Source organism: Aplidium turbinatum, chromosome 1, assembly GCF_918807975.1.
Source record: "Aplidium turbinatum chromosome 1, kaAplTurb1.1, whole genome shotgun sequence".
NCBI classification, from domain to species: domain Eukaryota; kingdom Metazoa; phylum Chordata; class Ascidiacea; order Aplousobranchia; family Polyclinidae; genus Aplidium; species Aplidium turbinatum.
The window spans coordinates 63,781,031-63,801,081 of NC_137472.1; the positions used below are offsets into that span (position 1 = coordinate 63,781,031).

General features: G+C 38.8%; 1 protein-coding gene and 1 pseudogene across 2 annotated transcripts in view; one reads left to right on the forward strand and one right to left on the reverse strand.

The window, feature by feature from the left end:
• The window catches only part of LOC145780139 (uncharacterized), a 200,912-nt pseudogene that overhangs the window by 117,843 nt on the left and 63,018 nt on the right, over nt 1-20,051 (reverse strand). The window lies entirely within an intron of this gene.
• On the forward strand, nt 4,508-5,703 carry LOC145777995 (uncharacterized). Its single transcript, XM_082589378.1, has 3 exons — nt 4,508-4,814; nt 5,246-5,418; nt 5,632-5,703. The coding sequence occupies exons 1-3, from the start codon at nt 4,736-4,738 to the stop codon at nt 5,701-5,703; spliced, it is 324 nt and encodes a 107-aa protein (XP_082445504.1). The 5' UTR covers nt 4,508-4,735.

Here is a 20,051-nt window from a genome sequence, read left to right on the forward strand (position 1 = left end):
GTTACGAGACAATCACGTGTCTACCTTTGTCCGTCGTGGTGGATCCAATTATAAAGAACGCGTCATGAGGGAAGTTGGTACGTTTTCAAACTTTTACATTCTTGCACAAACTTTACGTGACAACGAGATATTTAACAGCGTTCATCCTTGTAGATGCCACGCTTGGCGTTCCCATGCATGTGTTTGGGACTGAAACCCATATGACTGCAATTCTGTGCATGGGTTAAGGGAAAGCCCCCATTCCACAGCGCCCCCCACATGACCCAGGCCGCACCGCAAACGTTCTGCTGGGAGCCAGCGAGGGTGTTGTGAGTTGCATATGATATAGTTGTTTGAAGCTGAAGCGTAACTCAATCTATGACATGGTTATGTTCTTTACATTATAAACGTTCTGCTGGGAGCCAGCGAGGGTGTTGTGAGTTGCATATGATATGATTGTTCGAAGCTGAAGCGTAACTCAATCTATGACATGGTTATGTTCTTTACATTATAAACGTTCTGCTGGGAGCCAGCGAGGGTGTTGTGAGTTGCATATGATATGATTGTTCGAAGCTGAAGCGTAACTCAATCTATGACATGGTTATGTTCTTTACATTATAAACGTTCTGCTGGGAGCCAGCGAGGGTGTTGTGAGTTGCATATGATATGATTGTTTGAAGCTGAAGCGTAACTCAATCTATGACATGGTTATGTTCTTTACATTATAAACGTTCTGCTGGGAGCCAGCGAGGGTGTTGTGAGTTGCATATGATATGATTGTTTGAAGCTGAAGCGTAACTCAATCTATGACATGGTTATGTTCTTTACATTATAAACGTTCTGCTGGGAGCCAGCGAGGGTGTTGTGAGTTGCACATGATATGATTGTTTGAAGCTGAAGCGTAACTCAATCTATGACATGGTTATGTTCTTTACATTATAAACGTTCTGCTGGGAGCCAGCGAGGGTGTTGTGAGTTGCATATGATATGATTGTTTGAAGCTGAAGCGTAACTCAATCTATGACATGGTTATGTTCTTTACATTATAAACGTTCTGCTGGGAGCCAGCGAGGGTGTTGTGAGTTGCATATGATATGATTGTTTGAAGCTGAAGCGTAACTCAATCTATGATATGGTTATGTTCTTTACATTATAAATGTTCTGCTGGGAGCCAGCGAGGGTGTTGTGAGTTGCACATGATATAGTTGTTTGAAGCTGAAGCATAACTCAATCTATGATATGGTTATGTTCTTTACATTATAAACGTTCTGCTGGGAGCCAGCGAGGGTGTTGTGAGTTGCATATGATATGATTGTTTGAAGCTGAAGCGTAACTCAATCTATGATATGGTTATGTTCTTTACATAATAAACGTTCTGCTGGGAGCCAGCGAGGGTGTTGTGAGTTGCATATGATATGATTGTTTGAAGCTGAAGCGTAACTCAATCTATGACATGGTTAAGTTCTTTTCATAAACGTTATTGAAACTTTTATTGAACTAATGTAGTGTTGGTTTTTACTTTACAGTAGATTTCACTAATCCGTTGATTACAAACCCATATTTCACTAATCCGTTGATTGCAAACCTAGATTTCACTAATCCGTTGATTGCAAACCCAGATTTCACTAATCCGTTGATTGCAAACCCAGATTTCGTTTTATTTTTTTTTGTCTAACACAAACCAGTGATGATGTTTCGTTCATATGCAGAAAATAATATTTTTTATGATTGCTTTTTATCTCAGCGCTCAAGAAATCCAGTAAGTTGACCTGACGTGTTGCTTTCCAGGATATCTCCTTCAGTTTTCTGTGTTGAGAAAACCACCCACGGTTTGTTTTGAATTAGCTTGACACAATTGTGGAAACCCCAATGCTAATATTCCTCATCGTGTGATTGGAATATCTCAATGTACTCTATTGCAATTCATCCAACTTGAGTCACGTCTTGCATAATCATTTGTTTCTGCAAGTTTGCTGAAATAAATTGTGTTAGTTTTATTTCAACAATTGTGGAAATCCAGCTGCTAATTTTCTTATCCTGTAATATAAACGTACTCTTACTGTGCTCCAATCTATGTGATCTAACTTGAGTCATATTTTGCACAATGATCTATAGTGCAGTGCAACAATAGGCCATTGCTTTATTACCCTTTGAGACATTGCGCAACAATGGAAGAATTGATGAGGTTTAGAGATTGTCTGATTTGCAGCTCAGCATTTGGTTCATTGAAACCAGCATCGGTTATGAAGAAAATTTCACACGAAAATAGAAAATCCCCCACTCTTGTTTTGAGTTAGCTTGACACAATTGTGGAAAACCCGCTGCTAGTTTTCTTATCCTGTAATAGGCTACAAACGTAGCCTACTCTTACTGTGCACCAATCTATGTGATCTAACATGAGTCATATTTTGCACAATGATCTATGGTGCAGTGCAATAATAGGCCATTGCTTTATTACCCTTTGAGACATTGCGCAACAATGGAAGAATTGATGAGGTTTAGAGATTGTTTGATTTGCAAGCTCAGCATCTGGTTCATTGAAACCAGCATCGGTTATAACGACGACTTCACGGAAAAAATAAAAACCACCCACAATTTGCTTTGAGTTAGCTTCAATGAATTGTGGAAAACCCGCTGCTAGTTTCCTTATCCTGTAATACAAATATACTCTCAGTGCGCTCCAATCTATGTGATCCAACTTATCTTTGTTGTCAAATATCTTTGTTATTTTCCCTTCGATATTTTAAACTTTCTCGAGACCCACAGATCTCGTTTGGGCGTGAAATTTTTTTTCTCTGTTGATTTGGTTAAGTAGGCTACGAACTTAGGTGTTTATATACATAGCCTAACTGTTTATTTGATGAACTGGATATTGTGCGCAAATGCGATCACTTTGCTGCATTACCAAAACATTAAACTTGCGATTTTATAAATGTTCAACGACTGTTAAGCATTTTATGTTTCGCTCATACTACCTTTTATGCTTTGCAACTGTTGCATAAATATCGTCTTTCTTGTTTAAATCGTTGACGAGTGGCTTACATTGTCTCGTTTATGCTACATGAGCGCACGCGAACATCACATTGATTGTAATATTATTACATTTGTTGAGGAACATGTTTTCACTTTATTCAGCGTTGCATTAACTACGGCAACAGTCTAATAATGTCTTTGATTAATTCCGACTGTTTTTACCGATCAGACTATAGTTCAAACATCATTAAACGACTATTAATATTGATCCAGTGGCGTAATTAAAGGGAAGCAATTGCCCCTCCTTTTGCCCCTCTCTCAAAATGAAGCTAGTGAGACGTTAATCAGGAACAACTGTTTTCAATTAAAATTGTGTGTCTCATACTACAGTGCAATGATTATGATGATGATTATGTGGCTGATTTGATACAGACGTTGGCGATCATGGTCTTGCAAACTTCTCTGTCATTTGCCATTCGTATAAAATCATTCGTTTTGACTGTTGTTTTTGTGACCCATTGAGTTGAGCTGTTTAAATAAGTTAATCTTTGTCGACCTCTGCTTCTTTTTCCCTGTATCATCCCCAATAGAGCTAATTTTTCCAAATCTCCATGTCTGTGAATATGACCTACAAATTGCATCTGGCGCCTTCTTACTGTTGTTATTAATTTCGTTTCTGCTTTTGATAATTTCATAACTTCGTCATTGCTCTTCTTTTCAGTCCAAGATATCCTCAACATCCTTCTGAGAAACCACATCTCAGCAACCTCTGATCTTTCCTTCATATCTTTACTTATTGTCCAGCATTCACATCGGTAGGTTAGAATTGATTCTACATATGCTTTTAAAACTTTAATTTTGGTCTTTATTGTCATGTTGCGATTCCTGAAGACTGTGCTTATTTTATTGAAAGTATCCTTTGCTATGGCGATTCTCTTTTTAATTTCAGTGTCATTTTTGCCATCGGAAGTTATAGTGTATCCAAGATATTTAAATTTATCAACTTGTTTCACTGTAACACCATTGAGTGTTAGGCTGCAGTTTGGATAAGTTTTCTTTTTTGATACCGTACTGCATTCTGTTACGGTGGAATAGTTTGCTTATTTAACCAGGTTCGGTTAAATACATCCGTTATCCTTGCTCCAGCTGAAAACAATATGTCACAGTTGGTCACAATTGATGATGATTCATCTAGATTCAGCATGTTCGTTCTATAGAAACTGTCATTTGTGTCACTCTCCCTTCATTTATAATCAAAGTAGAATCAGCAAGTGCAATCCATATAACCAGGAGTGCAGTAGCCTCTCCCATTTCCGATTTTTTGTTTTGTTTAAGGAACCGACTAACAGACTTGAATAAGCTATTCGTCCTCATAAGAGCATCAGGGGTCGAGAGTCTATGTTTTTACCACCTCAGATTCACGATGTTCCAGGACTACATTGGAATGCTGTTAGAGAACAGCCAGTCTTTGTTTTCATCATCAAAGACACGCAGACCTTCCACTCCATTAGACGGGCTGAAAATGTAGCAATCATTGATGGTGTGGTCTGCGGTATATAGTCATTGAAAATCTGTAGAAAAGTTTATTAGAAAGTTGTCTTTCCTTGATCAAATTTATGCGGCATTTAGTCATGTAACACGTTTTGCATTCTGTATAATATCCTCAGTACGTGCACTCTGCGCATATAAACTTGGCTGCAAGTTTCTTGCAGCCGCGTTGTTGGACGGAAAACTGGTCACTCAACTCACAAGGCAACGTAGCACACTTTTCGATTTAATCGCCATGAAACTATACAAGCATGAAGTAATTGTGAACTACTACCAACCTACGGAGCTCAACCAATCACAACAGAAGAACAGAAGTATGAATATAGAAACCATCTACACTAACAAAAATTAAAAAAATATTTCATAATATGCGGGAGCTTAGTATATGCAGCAAGTGAGCATTTGAGAAGTGCTAGCAGAAGAAGTGATCTGATGTGTAGAAACTGTATCCGATGCCACATGTTTGACCATTAGTTATTAGTTAAAAGTTTTATAACTTCATTCCTTACAAGTTTCAAGGCACTTGCATGTTAGCAACGATTACAACTTTATCTATATTTTTACTATGCTGAGTAGATCTTGTTAATTGAAACGCTTAGTGATCTCATATTCCTTTTGCATAACGTAACGCTTGAAAATATGATTCTACTGCTGGCTGCTTAACGAATAAATAACCTAAAACGTCTCTTGCAGCTCTAGAATATCCAGTTTGTTCCTCATTCTAAAACGGTATCTTATGCCACAGGGTGCCGAGTTTGTGTGCCAGCGCCAATGAAGGGGATGTCACCTTCCCTCCTCCTTCTTCCATTCTGCCGGGAGGCTTATCCAGAAGAGGCTTATATCGCTGATCTGGATGCCAATAGCGGAACTTCACTGAAGTTGACGGTGTTGAATCCACGAGGACGCATATGGACTATGGTGGCTGGAGGCAGTACTTCTGTAGTCTACCGGTTACTTGTATTACCATGTACATTGTACAATGTACATGGCAATCAAATGTACATTGTACATCTCCCCACACAATACGTTATTCTAGGTTAGGTTTTGTGCGTGAAAGCGGTCTGCTTGAACTGAGTTATCATGTCAGTACTTGCAGTTGCTTTGTGAAATAAAATGTGATTTATTCCACAGCGACACCATTTGCGACCTTGGTGGCGCTTCGGAGCTTGCAAATTATGGGGAATATATTGGAGCTCCCAATGAACAAAAGTCCTACGACTATGCTCGGACTACTTTGTCTCTGATGATTAAAGGTAGCAGCGACGTTGGTAAAATTGGCAATTTCGCCACCAATGATGAGAACTTTTCCGTCCTCCCTTGTATCCTTAAAGTTTGAAACACGTTATCGAAACGTTAAATAACGTTTGATAGCAAAATTTAGATATGATTTGGCTATATTGTGACATTTTGGTGGACGGCTATGTGCCTTAAAGCAACTAAAAAGTTCATGTGAACGGTAGCTTCATCCTAATCAAACTTTCAATCAGACCTTTTTTATTGATTTAGTTAGGGTTGTAAACGGGTGGTAAGTTTCCGGGAATTTTTGAAATTTTCCTGGAAACTTTCTGGGAATTTTGAAGAACCCGGGAATTTTGAAGGACCCGGGAATATTGAGAAATGTACGACGTACCAATGTACCAAGTACGCGCTTTGAAGCAGTTTCAAAACTTGTTACGAGACAATCACGTGTCTATCTTTGTCCGTCGTGGTGGATCCAATTATAAAGAACGTGTCATGAGAGAAGTTGGTACGTTTTCAAACTTTTACTTTAATCTAGCACAAACTTTAGGTGGCAACGAGATGTTTAACAGCCTTCATCCTTGTAGGTGCCACGCTTGGCGTTCCCATGCATGTGTTTGGGACTGAAACCCATATGACTGCAATTCTTGGCATGGGTTAAGGGAAAGCCCCCATTCCACAGCGCCCCCCACATGACCCAGGCCGCACCGCAAACGTTCTGCTGGGACCCAGCGAGGGTGTTGTGAGTTGCATATGATATGATTGTTTGAAGCTGAAGCGTAACTCAATCTATGATATGGTTATGTTCTTTACATTATAAACGTTCTGCTGGGAGCCAGCGAGGGTGTTGTGAGTTGCATATGATATGATTGTTTGAAGCTGAAGCGTAACTCAATCTATGACATAGTTATGTTCTTTACATTATAAACGTTCTGCTGGGAGCCAGCGAGGGTGTTGTGAGTTGCATATGATATGATTGTTTGAAGCTGAAGCGTAACTCAATCTATGACATAGTTATGTTCTTTACATTATAAACGTTCTGCTGGGAGCCAGCGAGGGTGTTGTGAGTTGCATATGATATGATTGTTTGAAGCTGAAGCGTAACTCAATCTATGACATGGTTATGTTCTTTACATTATAAACGTTCTGCTGGGAGCCAGCGAGGGTGTTGTGTGTTGCATATGATATGATTGTTTGAAGCTGAAGCATAACTCAATCTATGATATGGTTATGTTCTTTACATTATAAACGTTCTGCTGGGAGCCAGCGAGGGTGTTGTGAGTTGCATATGATATGATTGTTTGAAGCTGAAGCGTAACTCAATCTATGACATGGTTATGTTCTTTACATTATAAACGTTCTGCTGGGAGCCAGCGAGGGTGTTGTGAGTTGCATATGATATGATTGTTTGAAGCTGAAGCATAACTCAATCTATGATATGGTTATGTTCTTTACATTATAAACGTTCTGCTGGGAGCCAGCGAGGGTGTTGTGAGTTGCATATGATATGATTGTTTGAAGCTGAAGCATAACTCAATCTATGACATGGTTATGTTCTTTACATTATAAACGTTCTGCTGGGAGCCAGCGAGGGTGTTGTGAGTTGCATATGATATGATTGTTTGAAGCTGAAGCGTAACTCAATCTATGACATAGTTATGTTCTTTACATTATAAACGTTCTGCTGGGAGCCAGCGAGGGTGTTGTGAGTTGCATATGATATGATTGTTTGAAGCTGAAGCATAACTCAATCTATGACATGGTTATGTTCTTTACATTATAAACGTTCTGCTGGGAGCCAGCGAGGGTGTTGTGAGTTGCATATGATATGATTGTTTGAAGCTGAAGCGTAACTCAATCTATGACATAGTTATGTTCTTTACATTATAAACGTTCTGCTGGGAGCCAGCGAGGGTGTTGTGAGTTGCATATGATATGATTGTTTGAAGCTGAAGCGTAACTCAATCTATGACATGGTTATGTTCTTTACATTATAAACGTTCTGCTGGGAGCCAGCGAGGGTGTTGTGAGTTGCATATGATATGATTGTTTGAAGCTGAAGCGTAACTCAATCTATGACATGGTTATGTTCTTTACATTATAAACGTTCTGCTGGGAGCCAGCGAGGGTGTTGTGAGTTGCATATGATATGATTGTTTGAAGCTGAAGCGTAACTCAATCTATGACATAGTTATGTTCTTTACATTATAAACGTTCTGCTGGGAGCCAGCGAGGGTGTTGTGAGTTGCATATGATATGATTGTTTGAAGCTGAAGCATAACTCAATCTATGACATGGTTATGTTCTTTACATTATAAACGTTCTGCTGGGAGCCAGCGAGGGTGTTGTGAGTTGCATATGATATGATTGTTTGAAGCTGAAGCGTAACTCAATCTATGACATAGTTATGTTCTTTACATTATAAACGTTCTGCTGGGAGCCAGCGAGGGTGTTGTGAGTTGCATATGATATGATTGTTTGAAGCTGAAGCGTAACTCAATCTATGACATGGTTATGTTCTTTTTATAAACGTTATTGAAACTATAGACAGACAATCGATAACAACTTAATAACATTGAATTGCATAATTCAAAATTAATACAGAAATGAAATAGATACATAATTTCAAACGTTTTCGGCAAAACTTTCTAGAATTTTGAATTATGCAATTCAATGTTATTAAGTTGTTATCGATTGTCTGTCTATGGTTTTTAAAAAGTACCTCTCTACCAAAGCTATGTTATTGAAACTTTTATCGAACTAATGTAGTGTTGGTTTTTACTTTACAGTAGATTTCACTAATCCGTTGATTACAAACCCAGATTTCACTAATCCATTGATTGCAAACCTAGATTTCACTAATCTGTTAATTACAAACCCAGATTTCACTAATCCGTTGATTGCAAACCCAGATTTCGTTTCATTTTTTTTTGTCTAACACAAACCAGTGATGATGTTTCGTTCATATGCAGAAAATTATATTTTTTATGATTGCTTTTTATCTCAGCGCTCAAGAAATCCAGTAAGTTGACCTGACGTGTTGCTTTAAATGATATCTCCTTCAGTTTTCTGTGTTGAGAAAACCACCCACGGTTTGTTTTGAATTAGCTTGACACAATTGTGGAAACCCCAATGCTAATATTCCTCATCGTGTGATTGGAATATCTCACTGTACTCTATTGCAATTCATCCAACTTGAGTCACGTCTTGCATAATCATTTGTTTCTGCAAGTTTGCTGAAATAAATAGTGTTAGTTTTATTTCAACAATTGTGGAAATCCAGCTGCTAATTTTCTTATCTTGTTATATAAACGTACTCTTATTGCGCTCCAATCTATGTGATCTAACTTGAGTCATATTTTGCACAATGATCTATAGTGTAGTGCAACAATGGGCCATTGCTTTGTTACCCTTTGAGACATTGTGCAACAATGGAAGAATTGATGAGGTTTAGAGATTGTTTGATTTGCAAGCTCAGCATCTGGTTCATAGAAACCAGCATCGGTTATGAAGACGACTTCATACGAAAATAGAAAATCCCCCACTCTTGTTTTGAGTTAGCTTGACACAAATGTGGAAAACCCGCTGCTAGTTTCCTTATCCTGTAATATAAACGTACTCTTACTGTGCACCAATCTATGTGATCTAACATGAGTCATATTTTGCACAATGATCTATGGTGTAGTGCAATAATAGGCCATTGCTTTATTACCCTTTGAGACATTGCGCAACAATGGAAGAATTGATGAGGTTTAGAGATTGTTTGATTTGCAAGCTCAGCATCTGGTTCATTGAAACCAGCATCGGTTATGAAGACGACTTCATACGAAAATAGAAAATCACCCACTCTTGTTTTGAATTAGCTTCAATGAATTGTGGAAAACCCGCTGCTAGTTTTCTTATCCTGTAATACAAACATACTCTCAGTGCGCTCCAATCTATGTGATCCAAATTATCTTTGTTGTCATATATCTTTGCTATTTTCCTCTCGATATTTTAAACTTTCTTGAGGCCCACAGGACTCGTTTAGGCCTGAAAAAAATTTCTCTGTGGATTTGGTTAAATAGGCTACGTACTTAGGTGTTTATATACATTGCCTAACTGTTTATTTGATGAACTGGATATTTTGCGCAAATGCGATTACTTTGCTGCATTATCAAAACATTAAAATTGCGATTTTATAAATGTTCAACGGCTGTTAAGCATTTTATGTTTCGCTCATACTGCCTTTCATGCTTTGCAACTGTTGCATAAATATCGTCTTTCTTGTTTAAATCGTTGACGAGTGGCTTACAATGACTCGTTTAGAAAGCTGCATAATCTGCCACGCTACGTAAGCGTACGTGAACATCACATTGATTGTAATATTATTACATTTGAAAAGGAACATGTTTTCCTTTATTCAGCGTTGCATTAACTACGGCAACAGTCTAATAAAGTCGTTGACTACTTCCGACTGTTTTTACAGATCAGACTACTTCAAACATTATCAGAAAGCTTTTTTTATCCAGTGGCGTGATTAAAGGGTGGCAATTGCCCCTCCTATTGCCCCCCTGCAAAAATGAAGCTAATGAGACGTTAATCAGGAACAACTGTTTTCAATTAGAGTTTTGTATCTCATACTGTAGTACAGTAGTTTGTTAATTAACCAGATTCAGTTAAATACATACGTTATCCTTGCTCCAGCTGAAAACAATATGTCACAGTTGGTCACAATTGATGATGAGTTATCTGGATTCAGCATGTTCGTTCTATAGAAACTGTCATTTGTGTCGCTTTCCCTTCATTTATAATCAAACTAGAATCAGCAAGTGCAATCCATATGACCAGGAGTGCAGTTGTCTCTCCCATTTCTTTTTTTTTTTTGTATAATATGCAACGGACTGACAGACTTGTATCAGCATTTCCTCGTCGTAAGAGCATTTGAGGTCGAGAGTCTGTCGTATTATCACCTCAGATTCACGATGTTCCAGGACTGCACTGGAAGGCTGTTAGAGAATAGCCAGTCTTTGGTTTCATCATCCAAGACACGCAAACCTTCCACTCCATTAGACATGCTGAAAATGTTGCAATCTTTGATGATGTGGTCTGCGGTATATAGCTATTGCAAATCTGTAGAAAAGTTTGTTAAAAAGTTGTCCTAATTTGATCAAATTTATGCGCCATTTAGTCATGTAACACGCTTTGCATGTTGTAGTAGGCTACTAAACCAAACAAAACAGAATCTGAAATCTGAATGTAACACTTTGGCTGCTAATAGTAGCTTGGTCGGAGGCAGTGATAGGCAATTTTGTTAACATTTTGCTTACCAGTACCGTAGCCTATTGTAATGTCGAATGTTTATTTCTACGTATACGATGCACACCTGAGATCCAATGTGAACATTTGATTATTTTTGTGTTGTGTTTTTTACGAAAGGTGCTTATTGGCACACTGAAGCCCACCATTGAACTAACCATCATCGGTCTATTCTACTCTTACAACTGTTTTGGTTTTATGAACCGGTAACTAAAATAACCTTTTCACCCTTTGTTACAAAATTATTTTACAGAGTTTTACTATTCATTTAGGCTTAAAGTACTTTCAGAATGAGTGTTTTTTTCCAGGACAAGGTGTTTTTTTCACAATTTTCTGATGGTGGCCTCCCAGACCTCCTATATGTCTGCCTTAACAAACTACCGTACTCATTTGTCTGTCACGATTTTTGTGCTGGCTAAGCCCCTGCGTATGATTAGTCAAAGAACTTTTCAAGGCAAAAAGTTGAACATTTTATCGTAAAGTATGGCTTAGCATTAACCCTAATTTTAAAGTAAATTATATTGCTTTTGTTGTTGACGTCACTGAAAATGTTGCCCCCTTTGGAAAAAGCTTTGCCCTTTACTTGCTCCCAGTGGCGTAGCCAGAAAAAAATTTTGGGGGGGGCCAAATATTTGATGAATTGAAGAGAACGACAAAATGTTTGATTTAAGACATCGCCACCTGATGTGCAGTGGCGCATCCTGGTGGGTTAAGCAAGGGAAGCAATAAAGCTGGTGGGGGTTAGAGCGTGCCAAAGGCACGCGTATTCTAGGGGGGTCCGGGGGCATGCTCCCCCGGAAAATTTTTGCAAAATTACACTTAAATAATAGATTATAACGCTTTCTGGAAACACTTTCAGGGTTATATTTGTATGAAACTTATTAGCAGATAAACAGCTATTAACTTATTAAAGGTAGCTCTTATCTACACACAAACGGGCAAAAACTGCGGCTAAAATTAGAGAACACAAAAAACTCAGCTACACAAAAACCCTACAGAGTAAGCGATTCTGAAATTGCTTCCACAGATTAGTTAAAAGAAGCGTAAATTGCGTAAACTTTGCGCGATTTACGATTTGCAAAATTTATTGATGTCTTTCTGTGTGTCTAAAACAAGTCCTGGGGGGTGTTAATAGCCAGATGTCTTGGAAAACAATATAAATTTATACAAATTATATTATATTTTCAACAAAGGGTTCAACTTCGGAATCCAAACTTTGAAAATTTGGGGGGGGCCATGGCCCCTTTCGCCCCCCCCTGGCTACGCCTATGCTTGCTCCCCTTGCAAAATGGAGCAGGTATTCCCACTGTCTTGACCATCTATTGATCACACTGTCTGGCTTGCTTGTTTTGTCGTTTTTGGATGGTTATTATGGACAGATGTTTGTGTGCAATAATATTGTAACTTTATTAAATTAATAGCCTATAATTAGCAAAGGAAGAGGGGAATTACTTTAATTACAACTTCAGCCATGGTATTAGGATTCAACAGTACATTCTAAGACCTTACATTATACATTGTCTTTACACTACATTATTGTTTACGTGACATTCGAATACCAGTTCATTCTAAGAACTTAAAATGTCCTGTTTTACACTAAAAGCAGTGATAAAGTTTGTGTTGAAAAAGCAGCCGCTATAAACCCCTCCCCCAATTACATTATAGTTAGGGCTACCATATGTCCTCTTTTAGGAGGATTTGTCCTCTTTTTTCATAAAAAATGTATTGTCCTCCGAGGACACTTGAAAATTCTCAAATGTCCTCTTTTTTGCATTGCTATCATTTTCAATAAGGTTTAGTTTTTATATACCTGCATGTTCGACTCCAGCCACCCGCACTTGCTGTTGTTTCTCTGGGCAAGAAACTTTACGATAATCGCCTCTACCCAGTGATCGATTTCGAGTAATGGGTAGTACCAAATTTAAGTCATAAGTAGAGTAGACAACCGGAAACAGACATTGCCGTCGGCTGCAGCGTGGGTCAGGTGTAGGCCTACGTCGGAAGGCGTACACCGATGCATAGCGCTCAAGTCCGCTTTCCCGCAATGCAGGATAAAGATAATAAAACAAACAAAAACCTTCGCGAAAGCTAAATAAGGTTAAGCAACGATACCAAAAAGGAAAGGTACGTTTTCTGTGAGCTGTGGCAGAAGTAGGCTATCCTTGTTTAAGAAAAGTGTTTAGTCTATGGAATTTGAGGTTGACAATACATTGCTTGCTGTGGATACAATTATTTCTGAGGCCAGCGAAGGCAGTGTTACTTGATGACCATGTCAGATGTATTTCTATTGTTAGACACTTGTGCATGGCTTTGGAGCAGGCGTCAATGTTAAACTGTTCCAGGTCCGGAGCTCTCCTTTACCATAAATTAGCTACAGCTCCGGAGCTCATTGATATCACAGCTCCAGCTCCATTACGGTCAAAAACTGAGGTTGAAGGATGAACGTCAGTCAGTAGTCAGTACCATCGGTTGCAGCTATGAACAAATTGAGCATGTATCTGCTCTGCTGTCAAATCCCCAGCAACGTGGTTAGTTAGAAAAGAGGCAACGATTCTTAATTTTGTGAAGGGTTGCTGTTAACTTGTGTGAATTCAGCCAATGGTAGTAGCATAGCATCTTATGAAATACATGGGAGCCGGAGCTATTTTTTAAACAAATGGCTCCTGCTTTTTTTGAATTTCACGTAGAGCTCCAGCTCCGTTGAAAATGCACGGCTCCGGGGCTCCGGCTCTAAAGCCCAGCTCTTGTGTTGCCTATTTGGTTGAATAGACCACTAATTTCATTTTTCGAGTTCACATCCTTTGATTGAATGCTTATGTTGTCATACACCAAAGAATAGGAGAACGCTTTTCAGCGGTGTGTGGAAGTATCTGTCAGAGAAAAATGTTGACATTAATGATGTTAAACTGTTCGACCAATACCAAATCTAGTGCAAAGGCGTCTTAAACCTGATTGCTAGCTTGCATTTGTTTAAATGATGGCACATCAGAAAATGGACAGAATAGTTCAAATATTGCAGAACTATAGATTTTGTTTAATGAATTGTTAAAAATCGAGAAATTCTTCATCTGCAATAAGCTATGGCTCAAAATGCAAATGTAAAACACATGTTTTTTGTGGAGAAAATCAAATCAACAGCAAAATGTTCATTGACTGAATCTGACAAATAAATATGTTATGTTTTTTATTTGTCACTTTTGCTACATAGGCTTATAATCAGTGATGTACGCGTATACAAAAAGTATTGATGCTGTCAGCGTAAACGCAAACGTTCGAAAAACCATACGCCGTATGCGTCAACGTAACTTGTAAAAAAAGTTGTCAGCGTCAGTGCATACACTAGCGTAAACTCATTTTGTTTGCTCGGTGCCAAACATTCACACGGTATAAACAACTCGAAACAAACAAGTTTTATTTTGAATTTCCACGAAGAAAAACAAGCATCTGAAAGTGTTCATCTGACATTTTGCTGCGTTTTGGTTTCAATGTCTTTGCCCATTAAAAACATTCTTTCAACTGCAGCGCTGGAAAGTATTGGCGTGTTGTAGCAAAAAAAAATACATTAAAAAGTATGCGTTGACGCTATGCGCTAAAAAGCCGTGAAAACTTTACGGCGTAGCCTTAAGAGCAAACTATCCAAAAAAATGTGGCCGTAAGCGTTAGCGTAAACAAAAAGTCTACGCCGCAAGTATGCGGCGTATACGTAGCCTACATTTCTGCTTATAATCATCTAAGAAGATGTAAAATTTGTTTAAACGTAAAAATCCATTGGCATTTTACTTGCTTACTATTTACTAAACATGTCCTCTTTTTGGGTGATGAAAATATGGTAGGCCTAATTATAGTTTTATTTGAGATTTGTCGAAAGTAGGTCAAGTCGCATTTTATGCCCCGCTCTTATTCACGGATGACTTTTTTAGGCGGAAAGCAGAAAAATTATTCTGCCAGAATGACGGTAGTCTTATCAGCTAGGCTATTAAGCAAAAACACTCGTACAGCTTCTCTCACACGCCAGCCACAAAAACCCTGTCAACTGCAAGCCATTTGCATAGCTTTCCAGCAATCCAGCTTAAAAAAACTGATCCGTATTTCCAATTTAAATTTGAAGTTTTATAACTAATATTTCTTCAAAGTTGATGCGGCAAGGTTTGCATCTTAATCTTAGCGCGGCTTTGTCATTTTAACCTTCCACGCAGCGCGGCGCGGCACGCGGCGAAAACGTCAAAAGCGGCCGCGTGCGCGTCGAGGTTTGCATCACTAGGTAAACTTTTTTCGGGTTTGGAAATGTTGCCAGAAGCACATAAAAAATTTTGTATCTTTGTAGACAAAATTAATAAAAAAATCTTGAAAATTTAGGATCCGGATTCTGTTTGTTTTAAAAAAAAACAAGATCAAGATCCGGTAAAAAACAGAAAGATCCGTGTCCGGTTCCTGTACACCTCTGCAATAAGCACACAATGTTAAACATAACTCAGTCCGCCCCGACAGCTCAGCTCTCCCGTGATTTTGGTAGACCTAATATGCGCCATTTTGTCGAAAATGACTTTTTTGCATTTTTCTACGTTTAAAGACTTCATGCATCTCCTGACAAAAATTTGTGCCCTATAATGTAGTAGCCTATGGTTTTCGAGATAATTGGTGGGTAAAACCTAACATATTCTAATCTGTGCAAGAATAATTTTCTGAAACCTAACATATTCATCTACTCCAATCACGTAACAGGATATCGTCACGTGACAGCCATAATTTCAGAAGCAATTGCAGCAGGCTATTTCACAACATCTTACATCTCTTGAGTTGCATGAAGCGGATTCAAAAGCGTTTGATAAAGTAGATTGGGCGAAAATGTTGTCAAGCACTAAGTAAGCTTAATTACGTAGGCTAGCCTAAAAATGTCCATCCGAACACACTAGCTTTTCTTTTCATTAAATGCCGTATCATTTACGTCTCGCCGATCAGTTAGATTTTTCGTAGCCTACTGGTGTACTGATGGCTTAGTTGACTTTACGGTACGCTAAATAACTTAGCTTGCATACGATTATTAAGATTTTAAAGCAGAGGCCCGGGAGTACGCTACTCAGTGTGTTTAGTCATTTTTAATCAACCGTCCCAGATGCTGTGCAGCCAATGAGCCAATGTAGTACGGTAGCCTTAAATCAGGGGTGACGAACCTTTTTGCGGTCGCGGGCCACTTTGTCAATTACACATGAGTTATCGGGCCACACAACTTAGCGCTTGTCAAAATTCTATGACGTCATAGATTGGAATCGACCAAAAATACAAGGTGAAGTTGGTGAATAGTGTTTAAACAACTTTGCCTTATGGCTTTCCTATTTTGTAACTTTAAACCTTGAAAGTTGGTGCTTGGGGCAAGAAAATAGCAAAGGAAAGGTGTACCAGTGAATGCACAAAACAGCTTTGAGATGTCTTTTGTCTTTAATGCATGAGCGATTGTCAAATCGTTTTGCGGGCCTCACAAAATTCTTTGACGGGCCGCATGCGGCCCGCAGGTTCATCACCTCTGCCTTAAATGAAGGCATGGTTATTAAGTAGGCTACCAGCAACTAATTTTGCGTCAGCGATAGCCTTTAACCTAGCAGGCTTTTGTGATATCAGCAAAGTCATCGAGAATTACAGTGATGAAATGATGCACAGTTCTGGGAGAAATCCAGAGGCTTACCGGCACTTTAGGTTTGATTTAGGCTTACAAAGCCAACATAGTGTGGTCAAAGTCAACATTTAGCTTACATGAGGCTTTATCATACAAAAACATAACATTAAATAAGCCAATAAGGCGGTTAAAGTCAACATCGAGAGTATATATTAGGTTTTATCATACAAACCTAATACTTTTTTTATAACTATAGTTATCTGGCAAAACCAAATATAAGCCATATTTTAATAAACAAACAAAAACCTGGCTCAAAATATCATTCTTAAAAATTTTGTTTGGTTGTCCGCTCCAGCCTTCCAAAAGTCAACTTCGAGTGTTTTACCTTGTTAATTTTACAGCTATAAACACAAAAAGTCGTTTATCTCGAAAACTTGAAAATGGCGGATATTAGGTTATGACAAATCACGGGAGAGCTGGTTAGCGCCTGTCTTCTGGAACAAAGAAGCTTCAAGATCAAGCGGCGCTGGTTAGACTCTCGTGGTGTGCGCTTAAGCAACGCACGGTAAGAACTGCTCTCCATTCAGCGGCATCTAATGGGTGGAATAACTACCCGGCAACAAGACTTCAACAATCGAAAACTTTACTCTTGTCAATCTCGGTGACCGAGCCTGCGTCAGTGATTCAAAACCTCTACAAGTATGCGAAACCGCCAGGATTAAGCTCTGTAAAAAGCTTTCCCAGTCCGAGGACAAAGATTCAATCAATCAAATATGTTTATCTTGCACAACCAGTTTTCATCTGTGGAAGAAAATCAGTGCAACTTTGTCTTGATCTTCATTTGTCCAAATGGCTTTGCTCAGCTTACCAAAACCCTATTTTAATTTGATGAATTTAGTGACATACAAAACGACCTATGGTTACATACAAAATGTGGAGGCGACCTTGATAAAAAAAAATACATTAGGCCTAATTGGCAAAAATGCCAATTAGGGACAAAAACAAGATTATATTTGTCAAAAATTTTCGAGAGACAAGCCCTTCACCCGACTTTTCGGACATTAAGTTTTGCATCGTCCATTTATTTAAAAAAGTTCTTTACAGAATTAAAAGTCTGGTTCTTCCCCAACTTCTTTCTACATCCGTTACTGTATTGTCGGCCTATTAACTAGGCCAGTGCTTCCCAACCTTTTTCGGTTTGCGACCCACTTTTAATGCAAGTTTTATTTTGCGACCCACAATGAGATATGACATCTTTATTATGGCATCTTTACTACTGGCGTACGTACTGAAATAGTTAATGCGACACAACACATCTAACTGTTACGTATTTGTTACATTGTTGCATAATAATTGTTACGTAATGATAATGCAATAATTTCCCGATCTAATAGAAAACAAGGTGCACAATTCATGAAAAATCAACAAATGAAGTGAAGATTAGTGAAGTAGTGATGGCGAAGTAGCCTACTGTTTAAAACCAAACTGAGGCAGTGCCTCAGTTTGGTCCGGTCTTTGGGATGTGCAAACCGTGCGATCGCACAGGGCCCGCAAATTAGGGGGCCCGCAATTTACTCAGAAAATGCAGTAATTTTGTCATTTTCAATGGAAAAATTCAACAAGTGAATTCAACAAAGGAATTAGAAACAAGAAAACATAGAGACTCAACGAATTCAACCTATTTCGTTACCTGAACATTTCGTACCCTGAAAAGATCGAGAAAAAAAAACGAAATAGCCGAAGTCGCTGATCGGAGTTGCCGCAAATATTTCAAAATTTCTCGATCTTTTCAGAGGACGAAATAGGTCGAAATTTAATTTTGTTGCACGATTTCAGGGTACGAATTTCTCAGGGGACAAAATAGGTTGCATCCAGACTCAACATAGAGACATAGCTTTATTTCCGAAAAATGCCAAAGAAAGCATGACCTTATCCTTTTGCTATGCCACCGGACAGCACCATTTTACAGTAATATTCATACCTGAATTTTTGTTGAACATGCTCTCAGCATGCCCCAAATTCAAAGTAATTTTTCAAAATTTTCTAGGGGAGGCCCCCCACCATTGGTTGTCGCCTTCGGCGATCACGCGCCACCACCTCCCCTCCCCTTTCAAAGTACCTAGCTACGCTACTGAATTAGATTTGGCTATTGTCATTGGGGCCCGCAAAGCATATGCCGCACAGGGCCCGAAATACCCTAAGACCGACACTGACTGAGGCTTGTGAGATCCATAGTAACGTCGGTATTTTTTAGAAAATTTTAACATTTGACAACATTTAGAAATGCTTCGCGACCCACCATTTGGGAAGCACTGAACTATGCTAACTTATTTTTAAAATTTTAGAGTTGTTTACTCTTTGCTCAAATGATAAACGTAAGTTTTGGTTTGGTTTTGAATCTTTATCCTCGGACTGACAAAGCCTTGATTGGTTATTCCTGGTAGTTTCACATACTTGTAGAGGCTCTTGACGCAGGGCCGGTTACCGAGATTGGCAGAGTGAAGTTTTCCGATTGCTGAAGTGTTGTTGCCGGGGAATTATTCCATTCACCAGATGCCGCTGAATGGAGAGGAGCCCTGAAATTCATTTCTCAAGCGCACACTCCAAGAGTCGAACTTGTGCCGCGTGATCCTGAGCCAGGCGCGTAACCACTGAGCTAACTTTTGCTCCACATTGAAAGAGTTTGCGGATGTAACCTTTCTTGTCCTGGTTTAAGAGCCATCACTAAACATGGAGGCCCACTAAGTATTGTATTTCCGGGGAGTAAAATGGTGCTCACGCGCCCTGAATGTAACTTAGTAGATACATAAATGCGATGTTTTCTTTTACATTGGAAAGCACGAGGTGTTTGTGGTCAACACAGCGAGAAAAGTGTAGCCTACGCACATAAAACATAGCCTACTTTTGACAATACGTGATATCAAAAACAAATGACTTAAAAATTAGTAGCTGCGCTTCCATTGAAAGTGTAACGAAATAAATAAAGGGGTTATGAAACGATGAATGCGATATCATATTTATAATGAGCCAGAAGCAAAAGAATGTCGTTTCTTTTAGCTCTTTGTCAACGCAAAGAGAAGCTCATTTGTGACGTAGTTAATGCCCAAAGTTTATGCTTATAGTGGTTGTCAAATAGTCATAATAATAATAATGCTTGTTTTTATATAGCGCTGTATCCATCGCAGAATGCGTTTGCTCCTCAGCGCTTTACAAAGCATTGTAAATGTAGCCGTATGGAGGCGCAACTGTGTAGGCTTACACAGTGTTATTTTTTAAGGGTTTCGGGGACCGAAATTTCTCCAGCGGTTTCTCAAAATTTGGACTTGCAACTACAGTAGAAAAGTAATGGTTGTTTCTCGCTATGTCTTGTCGATAATACGAATATAGCCTACGATCAATAGTT

What these genes read in the sequence shown, in the direction of transcription:
- LOC145777995 (XM_082589378.1), top strand. Translation starts at nt 4,736, where the DNA reads ATGAAACTATACAAGCATGAAGTAATTGTGAACTACTACCAACCTACG. An exon ending in ATCACAACAGAAGAACAGAA is followed by an intron (nt 4,815 to 5,245) that starts GTATGAATATAG and finishes CTTATGCCACAG; the next exon opens with GGTGCCGAGTTTGTGTGCCA. An exon ending in GAGGACGCATATGGACTATG is followed by an intron (nt 5,419 to 5,631) that starts GTGGCTGGAGGC and finishes TTTATTCCACAG; the next exon opens with CGACACCATTTGCGACCTTG.